At 40.4% G+C, this 16,090-nt stretch overlaps 1 protein-coding gene across 1 annotated transcript in view; it reads right to left on the reverse strand.

Moving 5' to 3' along the window:
- LOC124803158 overlaps positions 1-11,021 on the reverse strand; it is a 395,089-nt gene extending 384,068 nt beyond the window's left edge. The window contains exon 1 of the mRNA XM_047264338.1: positions 10,836-11,021. Within this exon, the coding sequence (XP_047120294.1) occupies positions 10,836-10,919 (84 nt within the window). The 5' untranslated portion in view covers positions 10,920-11,021. The remainder of the gene's footprint in view (positions 1-10,835) is intronic.
- Between the last annotated feature and the right edge of the window lie 5,069 nt (positions 11,022-16,090).

A 16,090-nucleotide genomic window follows, 5' to 3' on the forward strand; every position in this document is an offset into this window, starting at 1 on the left:
AGTCTTTCACGTTCGGTCGCGCACAAGCTGCCTGCCAAATATGAGCCGAATGAGTTGGCTGCGTCTGAGACAAGGGTATTGTGTGCCCCAGGAATGTGTGACAGGACCGTTGTTATTCTGTGTATACATAAATATTTGGCGTGGACAGGGGGGGGGGAGCACCAAACTGCAGTTGTTTGCTGAAGACACTGTAGTTTACGGGAAGTGTCGAAGTTGAGTGACTGTAGGAGGACTTCGACAAAATTTCTAGCTGCTGTAATGAACGACAGCTAGCTGTAACTGTGGAAAATTTTAAGATAATGCGGATGAGTAGGAAAAACAAACACGTAATGTTCGAATACAGCATTAGTAATGTCTTGCTTGACACAGTCACGTCGTTTAAATATCTGGACGTCACGTTGAAAAGCGATATGAAATGGAGGGAGAATGAGAAGACTGTGGTAGGGAAGGCGAAGGTCGACTTCGGTTTATTGGGAGAATTTTAGGAAACTGTGGTTCATCTGTAAAGGAAATCGCATATAGGACGCTGGTGCAACCTGGTCTTGAGTACTGCTAGAGTGTTTGAGATCCATAGTAGATCGGATTAAAGAAAGATATCGAAGCAATTCAGAGGCAGGCTGCTAGATTTGTTACCGGTATGGTTCGAACAACAAGTGTTACGGAGATGCTTCAGGAACTCAAATGCGAATCCCTAGAGGGAAGGAAACGTTCTTTTCGAGGAACGCTATTGAGAAAATTTAGATAACCGGCATTTGAAGCTTACTGCCGAAAGGTTCTACTGCCGCCAAAGTACATTGCGCAGAAGGACTATGAAGATACGATACTAGAAATGAGGGCTCATATAGAAGCATATAGACAGTTTTACCCTCGCTCTGTTTGCGAATGGAGCAGGAAAGGAAATGACTAGTGGTCGTACAGGGTAGCCTCCGCCCCATGCCATAAGATGGCTTGCGGAGTGCCTGTCTAGAAGTAGATGTGGGTTCAAAGGCTCAGAAACGAAGACGCAGTCTCAGACGAACTGTAGAAGTACGCGTTCGGACAGAGACAGTGAAATAGTCGGTAAAAACAACGAATCCGTGCTAACAGGCTCGTCATTGTTGATGAAACTGACAGAAATCTACACGGTTTACCGATCTCCATATAATGTCATCCATGATGCCATTGGCCATAGGAAAGCATGCAACCAATACTGCTCTTATGTTACCACAACTGTGACATTACCTCAGGAGCACTTGGGCCGTTATGGGCATCAAGTAGATGCATTACCCTATCGGACTGCCGCAGGAAACGAATCACTATGAACCAGAGGCTTAAGACGCAATAGATCAGTGGAAACACCCACTGTCCCGGGGAAGGCATCCACGAGGAAAGTCATACTGACGGCTCTCAAATGTAGTGCATATTAAACTTTCTCCATGAAATTTCAAATGTTTAAACACCACCTTACAACACAGAGGTGGTGCCGTATGCGATGTGTCGGTAGAAGAGCTATCTAACGAAGACAATCAGACATCTACAAAAAATACGTAAATAAGTTTATATACACAATGTACAGAAATCAGACGACAGTTATACGAGTTGAGGGCCATGAAAGGGAAGCAGTGGCTGAGGAGGGAGTGAGACAAGGTTGTAGGCTATCCCCGATGTTATTCAATCTGTACACTGAGCAATCAGTAAAGGAAACCAAAGAAAAATTTGGAGTAGTAATTAAAAATCAGGGAGAAGAAATAAAAACTTTGAAGTATGCCGATCACATTGTAATTCTGTCAGAAACAGCAGAGGACTTGGAAGAGCAGTTGGACGGAATGGGCAGCGCCTTGAAAGGGGTGTCTAAGATGAACATCAACTACAGCAAAACAAAGATAATTGAATGTAGACGAAGTAAATCAGGTAATTAGATTAGAAAATTATACAGCAGACTAACTGATGACCGAAGTAGAGAGGATATAAAATGTAGACTGGCAAATGCATGAAGAACGGTTCTGGTATGGAAGTGAAACATAGACGATAAACAGTTTAAACAAGAGGAGACAAATGCTTTTGAAATGTGATGCTACAGAAGAATGCTTGGGGTTAGATGGGTAGATCACGTAATAATTGAGGAGTTACCGAATAGAACTGAGGAGAAAAAAAAATTGTGGCGCAACCCGATTAAAAGAAGGGATCGGTTGATAGGGCAGATTCTGAGACATCAAGGGATCACAAACTTAGTATTGGAGGGAAGTGTGAGGGGGAGGGAAGGGGGGGAGGGGGTTAAAATCGGAGTGGAAGACGAAAAAATGAATACAGGAAGCAGATTCAGAAGGATGTAAGCTGCAGTAGTTATTCAGAAATGATGAGGCTTGCACAGGATAGAGTAGCATGGAGAGCTGCATCAAACTAGTCTTTGAACTGAAGACCACAACACTTAATAATTGAGGTATACGTGACTTTCAAGTGCTCTGGGTTCTTCTGTGGTGCTGAGTTATATACAGTGCAAAGAAAGTAATGTTCTTCATAGAAACAAATAATCTTGAATGCTGATATACTGCCGGCCGGAGTGGCCCAGCGGTTCTAGGCGCTACAGTCTGGAACCGCGCGACCACTACGGTCGCAGGTTCGAATCCTGCCTCGGGCATGGATGTGTGTGTGTGTGTGTGGTTGGGGGGGGGGGGGGAGAGCTGTGGATGCAGCTAATTAAAAAGACACGCTGGCCAATAAGATTCACAGGCGGTTATGCCATGTCAATTTAGCATAGGGCGTCTATTTCATTTTTATTAAAGACGGGAAAATTTTAAAAGTTTTTTTCTAAACTAAGCAAAGTAAGGGGAAAAAGACACAAATTGTACCCAATAATTTTAATGGGTATAGAAGTTTACCTTTGTAGCATGCACTCAAATGAACTCAAACGACTTTTTACAATCATTCTGCTGCACTGACACCGCATTTTGTCAAAAAGAGCGTTTTCGTTTAACACTTACGCGATGTTCCTTCGAGTTGGCGTGATTCACAATATCAGACCTTTCCACCATGTCCAATAGCAATGTTTGACTTGCACAATGTGCATTGTACACTTTATCCACTGCCCGTGATAAAAGTAAACTCACTTATGTATCCCTGTTAAAATTACACTCTCATTTCGACATGATGAAACAGTGAACATGAATCGGTTGTGTCAACAGTGCAAAACTTTAACAGTAAATAAACAAAGGTTGAGGGGCAAGTTGTACAAGTGTACAAGCGCCGCTTCATAGCGCAGTAAATTTCAAATCAAACACCCGGTAGCGCCAAATACTTAAGTCAGGCGGAATCACAAAAAAGCAGGACGTTTGAGAGACCTCAAAAAGCCTATCAGGACGGCGTTCAGTAGGCCAAGTCGCTTCAAAACCTGCACATAGTAGGAAAATGGACATAAAATCCTAAAAAGAACTATGGACTTTTTAGGTTACTTGGGACGCTGATTAGGAATCCGATGTCGGAATTAACAAAATTCAAAATGTCGGATCTATTTTGGCGGATGAAAAACTATAAATGTAGCGAAATCGAGTAAAGCTTCGGGTATAAGATATTGTGAAGTAGCTAATAACGAATTAGAATCCGAAATAGCCGCATTGAAATGTTTTATTCGCTGTTTTGCATTTTATCAATCGAAATCAGTCACATTAGTCGCTTGTGTCACTGCGCAGTTGGGCTGTCCACTAGGAGATGGTTTGAAAAGCAGATCTTTTGCTTCAGGTGGAGTCTACGAGGCGTATTTTTTAAGCAAGTCCCGTTTTGAAATTAAAAAAGATTTGCTAAGATATCTCAATAATTTTATTTTTACATGAAAGCCTGTACCTTAATCTACTTTTCTACATAATTTCCGTCAATATTGAGGCACTTTTCATAACGTTGTACCAGTTTTTGAATACGCTCCTCATAGAAGTCTGCCGCCTAACTTGTTAACCACTGCATCATCACTGTTTTGACTTCGTCATCGTCTTGCTGACCGCCTAGGTATTTCTTCAAGATGTAACATGGGTGGCCTACGTCACACCAGAATCAAAGCAACAGTCCATGGAAAGGCGGCATTCAGATTCACCCAGAAAAGTAAAGTTTAATCAAACAATTTCTACCCGGAAAATCATGTGCATAGTTTTTGCGACAGAAAAGGAGTATTGCTTGTGGAATTTCCGCCTCGTAATGAGACAATCAATGCAGCAGCGTACTGTAAGACATTCCACAATCTGCGCCGTTCAATTCAGAACAAAAGACGTGGCAAGTTGAGCCATAGAGTAAATATCTCTGGAGTGAGCACTCACATGCGCAGAACCAGCACCTCCTATAGAGGGGGTGCTGGCAGAACAGATTTTGTGTTGTCAACATACATTGCCGGCCTGGTCACGTGATCTCGGGGCTTCGTGTGTTTGTTCGTATAGTGCCCCGTATATTTAGAATGTCACTACATCCCTAGTACAGACGGATTCTTTTCGTACGTGTCGCGGATTATTTATATATGTTGCGCAGACATTTTAACAGTATCCATTTGATACGGGGAATAAACCAGCTACGTAACTTTTAAGGACAAGTGATATTACATTCAGCTTCTTTGCGATAGGTGTCATAGTTCAGATGCACTCGATTTTTGGTAGTTTTTGGTATGATACCGCACTTTATAGTATTACAGAGCCTGAAGTACATTTTTGCAGTGATAGTCCTGCAAAACGACTTGACAGTACGTTAGTACTTTCGCAAGTGTCCGAAAAACACCGAATTTACCACACATTAGCGATTATATCCCTGCTAATTCGTCCTTTTTTCTTGTATTTCTGCGTATTTATCTTCTCGTTTTTGCGACCTAAAGCACAATTTTTCTTACTGGTGGCACTTTGATGTATTTATTTAACGCATTTTAAGTACTTGCTCCCAGTTCATTAAATAAATGGTAGACGGAGTAATCTATATACATAATTGACAAGTCACTGATAAATGCATGGAGGATAGTATTTACTGAAACAACTAACCTTTCCCTTTCCTGTTCCACTAGCAAATTTACGAGAGGAAGCGATTGTTTGTAAGCTTTTGTACGAGCCGTAATGTCTATTATATAGTCATAAAATCGTAGAAAAATAGGTCTACAGAATCAAGTCTTAATTATAATGCGTATCGAAATTTTTAAACGTATACAGTGTCTCTTACTAAAATGAAAACTATAATTAGAGCTATATGGAATGTACCCATGAAAAGTTACTATCCCTCCATTCACGTATTTTTCTTTGCATCCGTAGCAACAACGTAATTCACCATCGCTATTACACAATCAACAAACGGTGAAACACAACAAAAACGCTTGGTATTATAAACTTCAAACGCTGCAGAAAGCACACAGGCACAGCGAAGTCCCGAGATCACGTGACAATCCTGGTTTAATGTTGACAACATGCGCAGAACGCAATGCTCACTCCAGAGATATTTACTCTATGAGTTGAGCAAGAGCATCGTTTTGCTGCAAGACAATGCCCGTCCGCATATGGCGAATAAGACCAAAGATCTCATCACATCTTTTCGATGAGAAACTCTAGATAATCCTCCGTACAGCCCCGATCTTGCGCCCAGTGACTACCATCTGTTCCTGCACTTTAAGAAACACCTGGACGGTCAGCGTCTTCATGACGAAGTCAAAACAGTGGTGATGCAGTGGTTAACAAGTCAGGCGACAAACTTCTAAGAGGAGGGTATTCAAAAACTGGTGCAACGTTTTGTCGGAAATTATGTAGAAAAGAAGATTAAGGTACGTGCTTACATGTAAAAATAAAATTATTGAGATATCTTAGCATGTCTTTTTTTTAATTTCAAAACGGTACTTACTTTTTAAAAAAACACGCCTCGTATTTATCTTTACCAGTTGTCATTTGCTGAATTCACGAGATAAATGGATGCGAAGATGCCAGAAGCCGATGGAAAACGACATACATCTTTCTCACGGGAATATTTGTTTGTAAAATCTCCACGGTAACGCTAGGTATTCTTCTTACGAGCTTCCTCCTCATCTCCAGGTAGCCAACCAATCGACAACGGAGCAGCTTCCGTTATGGTATATCCTTGAATCAAAACTCTGTGGTCCGATGTCGGTATCGGGCATTATCGCGGAATATTCTGAGTGCGGTGAAATTGGCACGCTACTTTCGAGAAATATAAGTTTTTTCGTAGTTCTTGATAAATATGTTTTGATTCTGGAGTTTTCTGTACAAAATTTGTACAGTTTTGCAGTATTTCGCGAAAACAAATATTGCTCGTGAACATTTTAATGTTGTAAAAAAATTATTTGCCAATGATCACAACTCCGAATAGCTCCACAAGAATTCTACAGACAACCCAAAAGACTTTTTTGTATAGATAATTTCTCAGGTAATTCCAATATTAACAGGCCCGTTTTTACCGCGTGGCACTGCCGCAAGGTATAAAAATGAAACGTGCAAACATGTGCATTTCAACTCGTTAACTGACATTAAGGTAGGAGAGCCTTTTACAAAAGTGGAGCCACGCACATGAAATTTTGTAGCCAATAATTTCGGGCAATACCGGAAGTAGTTTAGTTATAAATCGATATACGTTATTACACCGATTAAAATGACAAATATCTTCTGGATATCCTCACAACCAGGCAGAATCGCTGCCATATACAATGACGAAAAAAAAGGCAACAGCAAGGAGGAGCTGTGCAACATAAACGAAATTTGGTAGGCGTATTTCTAATCTGAAAGATGATGTCTATTCGAATTTTACTTCAGTCGCATAAGAGTGGTAATAGCAGCGCCACTATAAGGATGCAGATGAGGTTTGACATAAATTAGTGCTGTAAAAGTCGTGAGCGATAGTTACATTTGAAATTTGACATGGTGAGTTGTTAGTCAAGAATGGCGACAAAAACGCCATGCAACACCTCACTGAGTTTTAACGAGGTCGTGTAATAGGGCTACGAGAAGCTGGATGTTCCTTCTGCTATACTGCAGAGACTTGGCAGGAATGATTGCTGGCAGCGGTGGTTACGAGAATATACCGTCGCAAGATGACTGTCTTCCGACAGTCACGTAGTACTACCGAGGAGGGGTCGTCGTGTTAGGCGGTATGGCTCTGTCGCATCGTACTTCATCTGTAGCAGCAATCTGAGCACCAGTTGGCAAAACAATGACGCAACGAAACTCACTGGAACGCTGGGCGAAGGTCTTATGCTTTCCGATGAAAGCTGGTTCTGCCTCAGTGCCACTGATGGTCGTATGTTGATTAGGAGGCCAATTGAGGGCCTGCAGCCAACCTATCTGCGTGCTAGACACTATATCACCTGGAGTTAGGGTCTGTAGTGCAATTTTGGATGACAGCTGGAGCACTCTCGTGGTTATGCCACGCATCACGAATGCAACTTTGTATACACATCAGTCCGATGAATCGGCCTGTTATGCTGCCATTCGTGAACAGGATTCCAGGGGTGTTTTCCAACAGGATAACGCTCGCCGCACATACAGCTGTTGTAATCCAACATGCTGTACAGCGTGTCCACATGTTGCCTTGGCCTGTTCGATTACCAGAATTGTCTCCAATCGGGTACATATGGGACATCATCGGACAACAATTTCAGTGTCATCCACAAACAGCATTAACTGTCCCTTTATTGACCGACCATTTGCAACGGCGTTGAACCCCATCCCACAAATTGACATCCGGCACTTGTACGAAATATTTCATCCACGTTTGCATGCTTTCATTCAACTTTCCAGCGGTTACACCTGCTATTAATCTACCAGCATTTCCCATTTGAAATGGCTTATCTCGTGCTTCCATTAACCTGTGATATAAAAGTATCCATCGCTTAAATATGTTACCTAGACAAATGTATTCCAGAAATTTCATTACTCCACATTCATCTTTTTTTTGGTTTTTCGATTTTTTCCCGTCAGTGTTTTGAACAGGCCACACATACAATATCTGAAATTGGAAATTTGTGGTAAGTTCTCTGGGACCAAACTGCTGAGGTCATCGGTCCCTAGGCTTACACACTACTTAATCTAACTTATCTAACTTACACTAAGGACAACACACACGCCCATGCCCAAGGGAGGACTCGAACCTCCAACGGGTGTGTGTGTGGGGGGGGCGAGCCGCGCGAAGCGTGGCAAGGCGCCCTAGACCGAAAGGCTACCAAGCACGGCACAGTATATGGAAAATGTGCCCGATTCACTGTTTACCGTCAACGTATCATATCGACTTGAGACTAGAATGACACCCCAGCACTGGGTAAGTATACATCAGTGCAATCTTCACAAGATTTCGCGGAATTAAAGTCGGAACGCGCTCCTTTTCTCTGTTCAGTCCAGCTTTTGAAGCGTGGGACATTTTGAAAAAAGCAATGTCCCGATAAAAATGGGAGGAATAGACACCCTAATATTTTAGCGTCATTAGGTGGCCTGTATGTGAGGCTGACTCCCTCCCCCCCCCCCCCCCCCCATTCGGAGGCCGTGAGCGATGGAGAGAGATTTCACCCGACGGAGCACAGGCGGGAGACTTAAACGTGCTGTCCTCCAGGTAACTGCGAGCGGTGTGTACCGAGCGCCGTCGACGACGTCGTCGATAATGCTGGGAATTTTGAAACGTTTTTTTTACGGCGCCAAGTTTGCAGTTGACAGCGAGATAATGAATATAATGAGAAAACAGTTACGAACAACGCCAAACTGTGAGTTGGCAGCTATGAGCTTACAGACAGGTAAACCAAGTGTGACGAAATGCAGGGTGATTATGTCGAAAACCGTAGAAACAACTATTTTTCTTGTAGCTTCGTAAAAAATTATCATAATGTTCCTAATTTTTAATGACTTATCCTCATATTTGTGCGTCACTGCTTAAAAGAATAAAGACGTTTCTGAGTGGCTGCTGTTACTCTTCTCGTTCTGACTAGTAAAGATTCACAGAGTTTATGTAGAGCCTATATCTCTTAGACTTTCTCAAAAAAAAACTTAAACAGCAGAATTAAACAATTAATTTTCAAAAGTACATGATCGGGAATGTGGTACATGAGGTGACAACGTGGAAGGGCTATTATAGGAGTTTAATGCGCTGCTTGATATTGACCCCGAAACTTTCAGAAACAGCTTGAGTGGTAAAATTGCTTTTTCAAGTTGAAGTTGCACGAATTAATTTTAGAAAGCTAATTCAATTTGTAAACTGTTAACTAAAAAGCATATTGCATATCATAGGCAAAACTATTAATCAAACTCATCAGCTTGTGTCGGACGACAGTTTATAGCTACAAAACCATGACGCATATAAGGATCATATTCTGAAAGAAACAAAAATGTGTATGATATGCAATATAAAATACGAGATATTTTGTATCTCCAGGACACTTGTGATAGCATAAGTAAACGCCTGAAGTAGTGTATACACTGAAGCAAATTAATCTCTTTGGCAAGTCGCACGTCCCAGTAATGAACTTTGAGAAAAGACTATCTGGAATGCGCAAGACTGACTTGTCAATATGCCTCAGCCAGAAAGCGCAAAATGACCGACATTGAGATATCAGCGCTAATTGTTCTACTGGTATCAGTGTTAGGAGACCCGCATCGCCGTACTAGGCAAGGTCCTAATGGAGATGATTTGCCGTTGCCTTCCTCCGACCTAATGGGAATGAATGATGATGATGGTGATGAAGACGACACAACACCCAGTCATCTCGGGGCAGGTGAAAATCCCTGACCCCGCCGGGAATCGAACCCGGGCTCGGGAAGCGAGAACACTACCGCGAGACCACACACACACACCAAAGCGAACTGCTACCAAATCCTGCCACAAAGACAGAGGGAGGAAGCCAAACTTTCAAAGGATATTGCCTAGTAGCAAGTGCAAGCAGAGGTATTTGTCGTGAAACCTGAAAATTATTTAGCCGCTATTCGTCACATTTTCCTTGCAACTGAAAATACCAGATGGCTCTGAGCTCTAAGAAACTCATGTAGCGATGTGTCTTCAGCTGCCGAAGTTTTTTTTCATGTTACCAGTACATGTGAAAAACTGCTAAAGATATGAATACAGAAAGTCTTCGGATATATATAGGCAATGGGTACCTGCTATTAAGTTGTGCCATTAATGTCTTTGGCTATTATCATATACAGTTTTAAACAGTTATGAGTTAGCTCATATCTTGGGGATTCTATAGGTTTTATTTTGAAATTCTGCTGCTAATCATTCACAACTGATTTCCATAAATATTCGTTTTATAAACTGATACGCCCTTTTCTTGCTATAATCTTTACATAACTAGTTATAAACATTCTCAAGATGTTTTACAAATCAGAGCTGTCACCCAAGTTCAGTACACACGAAATAATTTTTGAATAAATATTCTCAGCAACAAATAATATCGTCTCCTAAATATCTCCGGCTACTTTTCTCCAAACATTGTTTGTTCTTCGATGTGTATTACGCGTTATATCTCGAGATAACCTACGTCAGTAATTCCACAAACAGTTTTTCAGAGCGAAATCTAAGAATATGCCTTATCTTCTTACAGATCGTTCCCGTAGCGACTGTAAAGATGAAGTCTAATAAAGATCGCACGAAGGCCTGTAACAATTTTTTCTTCCCATGCGATACCCTTGAATGTAACTGTAAACAATGTTAATGTATGCAGCGACGAAACTGTCGTTAATTGGTCACTATACAGAGCCGAGTAAAATTTGATGGAGGTATGAACGAGAAAACGTTAATATCATAAAGGCGTTACTGGATTCTGCAGCTGGTAAAGCGGAAATAAATACTAGTGTTATCTGGATCGTACGCCCTGCAAATACGGTGAACATACAAGTGTTGTGGATGAGGAGCAGCAGTACCTGTGAAAAGCCGCCACATTCTAAAATGATGACGCCAGCTACAATCGCGAAGCTCCATGTATGAAAGCGGCTCATGCTGCACATCGTAGGAAACAGGAGATTGAGACGCGCTTAATCAGGTTACGCACTCACTGTCTGCGTTCAAACACGCCTGTACACACCACCGCGGCTGTCACATACGCAATCGACTGCACCAACCGCACGAAGTTGGTCGATAGCTATCGACCAACAAGACGCCATTCGATTCTAGTCAAACTTCGATTCGCGCGTGTCATATTGTGAACGATTCGATTTAGGAACACCTGTAAATATATAGTGAATCTGGTAATTTTTTGTTACGCAAATTACAAACCCTTAGTCTGTACAAACCAAACAGCATCGCTGGTTTTAGCAGACTAACGATTTAGTGTGAAAGACCCCAGCTGACGAGTGCTACGTTGGTGTGTAGCTTTCGTTTACCGAATTTCTTCGTCCCAAGATTTTGGTTTTATTGTGTGTGACAATACAGGGGGGAAAGTGAAGAACCAAATAACAGGCGCGTCTAAGAATTAACAATTGCATGGCTCGGAATTGTAAAATGTGATGCAATGTAAAACATTCGTGTGAAATCCGTTCTCGCTCTCTCTCTCTCTCTCTCTCTCTCTCTCTCTCACACACACACACACACACACACACACACACACACACACAGTCAGAATCATTCACCAAGCATATCCGACACTCTTAAAAGTATGACGAAAATTTAATTTGTAGCAGCAAATGTTTTCTTAAGAAAAACGTTTGAGATGATTGCAAATGGTATGTTTTACATGAAACACACCAAAGCCCCTCTACTGGAGGACCTATATCTTTATAGGAGTTAAACATTAGTTTCCACAATTACATAGTTCAGAAGGGAAGAAAAAACATTTTCATATTAAACCCATTCAGAAGTTTGTATTACTCTTGTCAATTTATATCTAGATTTACTGTTAGCTACTTACCATAAAGATGACATGTTAAGTTACAGAGAGGCACAGTTAAAAGACATTTAGATGTTAGCTTTTGGCCACAGCCTTTGTCAGAAAGAGAACAAACATTAATTCACACAAGCAACCACACCGCATGCACACATGACCACCGTCTCGGACTGTTAAGACATTCAGTAGAGTGAATGAATAAAATTGTGTCACCTGCAAACTATGAAGCATTCTTTCAGGATCAAAAATATTCAAATAATGGAATTTCACTACACTTGTCACTTAAAAGTAGATAGCTATGTGTTAGATGGAACTGAGGTGCAGCAGTTTACATCTCCAGTAGGGAATCTGTCACACAATGACACTTGGCCCTACAGAACACGTCTGCGTGCTGGTAATGGCGTGTTTCACGTGTACCAGCTGATACATCAAGCCGAGCAGTGAATCTATGCTTAACAGAGAGCAAATCTCATGTACAACCAGACAAGTTGTTAAAGAAATTTCTAACAACCTAATTGTGATTAAACTTTGTGCCGTCTTTTGTAATGATAATAGTTAATGAAAGTATTAATTTCTGTTTTATATTTAAATTTAATTCTGACAAACGCAAAATCAATTAAAATGCTGAATTTTGGACCTACCGTGGTAAGTAACTTTCTGAAAAGTTACTGTGTTTTCTGTAAACATCAGCAAAGAAATTAGCTGAATACTTTCATGTTAACTAAACAGCATTTTGGTTAAAGGGATAAAATTTTGTGTGATATTTTCAGTTTAAGTTCTTGGATATCATCATGACTGAAATTGTTAAAAATGAAGTATAACTGATCATGAGAAGTAAATTATGTAACCTTGATGTGTGTCACATATAATATCAATATAATTATAAAACAGCCCATTTCCTGCACTTTGGTAATGTAATATTTACTTTGGACCATGATATGAGTAAAGAAAAGATTATCTTATTACATTTTGGAACAGAATAGTTTGGATTTTTGTAGAAATTGATTTCTGAACTAGAATTTATTAAAAGAAAGAAATTATCAAGTTGTAAAAGTTGAAATAGGATGCCGATTGGCTACTGCGCTATTCTGCCAATTAGAGAAGAGACTTTTCACAGGCCTGGGAACAAAGAGAGCATTTTTATTTCTGAGCTAAGAGGCATCTGAGGTCAGCTCCTGTGTTGTGAGATCTTGCTGCCTGGAGCTCTAATCATTTCTGTTAATGATTGTGCAGTGGCACAGGTTTTGGTCTCTCCACTGTAATTTCATCATTTACCTTTATGACTTTCTTTAGCCCCAATGCCTGCATGAAGTGAGATATAGTCAACCTGGAAAAGCAGTTTAAAAGATAACCTGCACTACATGTGTCAGAAGGACAATGTGAATAATGTTCAAACAGGTAGCAACATTTGTTCCAGTTTGAAGCAGTTTGCAGCTCACTGTTGACAGAATATTCACCAAGTGCTTTTGAATTAGGCGTTTCCTCACTTGGGCATTTCTCTCAGTTTCAAACAGGAGCGCAGCACAGTTTCAAAGCTCATTTTTAGTTGAGACATACATCCTTTTTTCAAAGGTGCCTTTGTTTCTTTCAATAACAGTTAAGAAATAATTCACTACAGGATGAGATTTAAAAATTGTCTCAGACTGACTAATTATGTGAACTCTTTGGTTAACCCTTTTGCAGGCACATTTTTTGTATCAACTCAGAAAAGATAATTTTTTTGCTAACCTATTACAATTTTGATCAACTGAATATATTTAGTTTTTGATCATTTCATTTTTGTGATTTAGGACCAAAAACTATGGTGGTATATACACCACCATGACACCTTTGTGAGGTATAAAAGCTATGTTGGTAAACGAATTTTTTGTGAGCTGTTGTGTGTTGCTATTCCACATAAAAAACAATGAACAGTGTTTTCTATTTTTATTTCATGGTTTCTTTTACTTTATTTAAAAATATTTGTAGTTTACTTACCACGATGTGAAAACAGTTCTTGCAACTTTATCATGCAATGAAGGTATGAGCTGATACAAGTCACAATAATGTATATTGCAGAAGTGAAGCAATGTCTTCCAACAACAGCAGTGATCCCATGACGAACAGAAATGGATTGTGTTAGCAATTTTCAGACACCACAAGATGTCAGACTAGACAGAGGTGGTAAGATGTATTCCGAATAGTTTTTGGATGCCCCTAATTTGGTGGTAACTATACTTCTTATGGACGACAAATGACAGATTAATTTTTTGGTAAGTATACTTCTCAAGCCTCTTTCAGAAACTACTTTGGTGGTAACCATACTTCCCAATAACCATTAAAACATTGTTGTTTGGTGAGATATATACTTCCCACAGTCCTGAAGACTATATTTCACAACAAACAGAAACTACAGCTGGTGCAGCGGACTGCCAATAGATGTCAGGAGTATATATAACTAGTAAAACATATTCCCTTATACATTGTACAGAAATACATTTAATGGGCAGTATATCCCCCATGGCCCCGTGAATGGGTTAATAACTGAGAATACTCTCCACATAACCACTCAAATTTCGCAATTTTCTTGTTGAATTTGTAGGCTTCATATAAATCCCAAGACCAGCTAGGGAAATTAAGGATGATTCAGATACAGCACTACATTACCTGAACAATGTCTGACGCACCTGAGATGGTTAAAGTGTCCCAGAGGATGCCCACTGATTACCTTTTCCATATAACAGCCAACTACACCAGTGATATAATATGTATCCAGAGTCTGAAGGTTTCAACGAGAGAGATTTTAATGTGTTACAGAGTGGGCGAATAATTTTGGCAGCTGATCTATTGTTCAGAGACACATAGATAAATAATTTCATCACTTGCTTAATTTCTACATATTCCACTGCAGTGTATGTTCTTGTATATACTAAGCACTTTCAAACCTGTGAGGGATATTGGTAAAGTAATCTTAGTTGAGCTACAAATAAAATATTGGAATTGTTCATCCACATTTGTTAGCAAATCTTAAAACCTAACTCTAACATTACTTCATTGCATAATCACTGCACATAACTGGGATAAGGGGTGTTGCGTAGAGTGGGTAAGGAGAACAAAGAGGAGGTAAGTGAGGGCACAAAAGAATGATGAGTGAGGGGAGGAGGGTGAAGAGAATGGAGCGGAGGGTCTATGGAAGGGAGACGCAGGGATGTGGCACCAATGGCATAAACCAGGCTCGTCCAAACTGTGCCCCTGGGGCGCTATCGCCCGCTATCGCCCGAGGCCAGCGCCCCAGGTGACTTCGTATGTTGTTGCATTGGCCAAACGGTGCCGCTTAGTTGACCATGCGGTCTGGCTGCTGTGCATTGCCATGCCGCTGTACGCGCGCTTCGCACGGAAGACAAACCACCGCGCCAACAGCGATCAAAAACATAGATACGATACAAAGACGTTAGTCAAAAGATGTAAGACTAAAGTGGGTCGAGATGAATGGTTGACAGCAACAGACAAAAAGCAGAGGAGCGGCACATCCGCACTATTTAAACCGAGGCAGGAAATTAAGTTGTTTTGTACCGCCATTGGAAATCACCCCAAATATTTAGTGTGTCATCGGAACCCCATGTATTCAAAAAAATGAGTCGATTGAACGGCTCTTTAGTACCTGTCGCAAAGATCAGTTCGAAAATTTGTCACAAGAGGAACACCAGTCGAAGCTTGAAGAACTAAAAGAAAATTGCAAGCAGCATTACAGTGAAGTAAGTGTTTCCTATCGTATGACTCTTTATTATTTATAAAGATGATAAATAAAACTATATTTTATAATCTAATATGTCAATTAGCAATGTGCCAGTTATCGAATATCAGATTGTCAGCAGCAAGGCACATTTCGTTTTGATTTATTTTTGTATTTGGGCTGCATTAAATCGGGTCGCACGGACATAAGAAAACGTTTCAGGTGCGTTACTTTTTTCCACTTTCTGAAAAGCCATCACAAACGCTCTCGAACAGCAAATTGTTATTAAGAGTCATTCTTTGTTTTTGTGTATTTATGTTTTGATGTATGGAAAGACATATGTTGTAGTTTGATCTGTTTATAATTAATTAAAACGCAAAACTTCCAATTGATAAAAATTTATTTTTCGACCACGTTTCACTGTCCTTGCTTGCATCTATGACCGCTTTTCAGAGGAGCTGGGGAAAAACGCAGCTAAAACTAATCTGTTTTGTTAGTTTCTTATTTAGGTTTCAATGAATGAAACAATTAATTGTTAAAATTATAGGAGCAGGAAACAGGTGGGCAAAGTCTACGTGCGAGTT

The sequence above is a fragment of the Schistocerca piceifrons genome, chromosome 6 (genome assembly GCF_021461385.2).
Source record: "Schistocerca piceifrons isolate TAMUIC-IGC-003096 chromosome 6, iqSchPice1.1, whole genome shotgun sequence".
NCBI lineage: Eukaryota > Metazoa > Arthropoda > Insecta > Orthoptera > Acrididae > Schistocerca > Schistocerca piceifrons.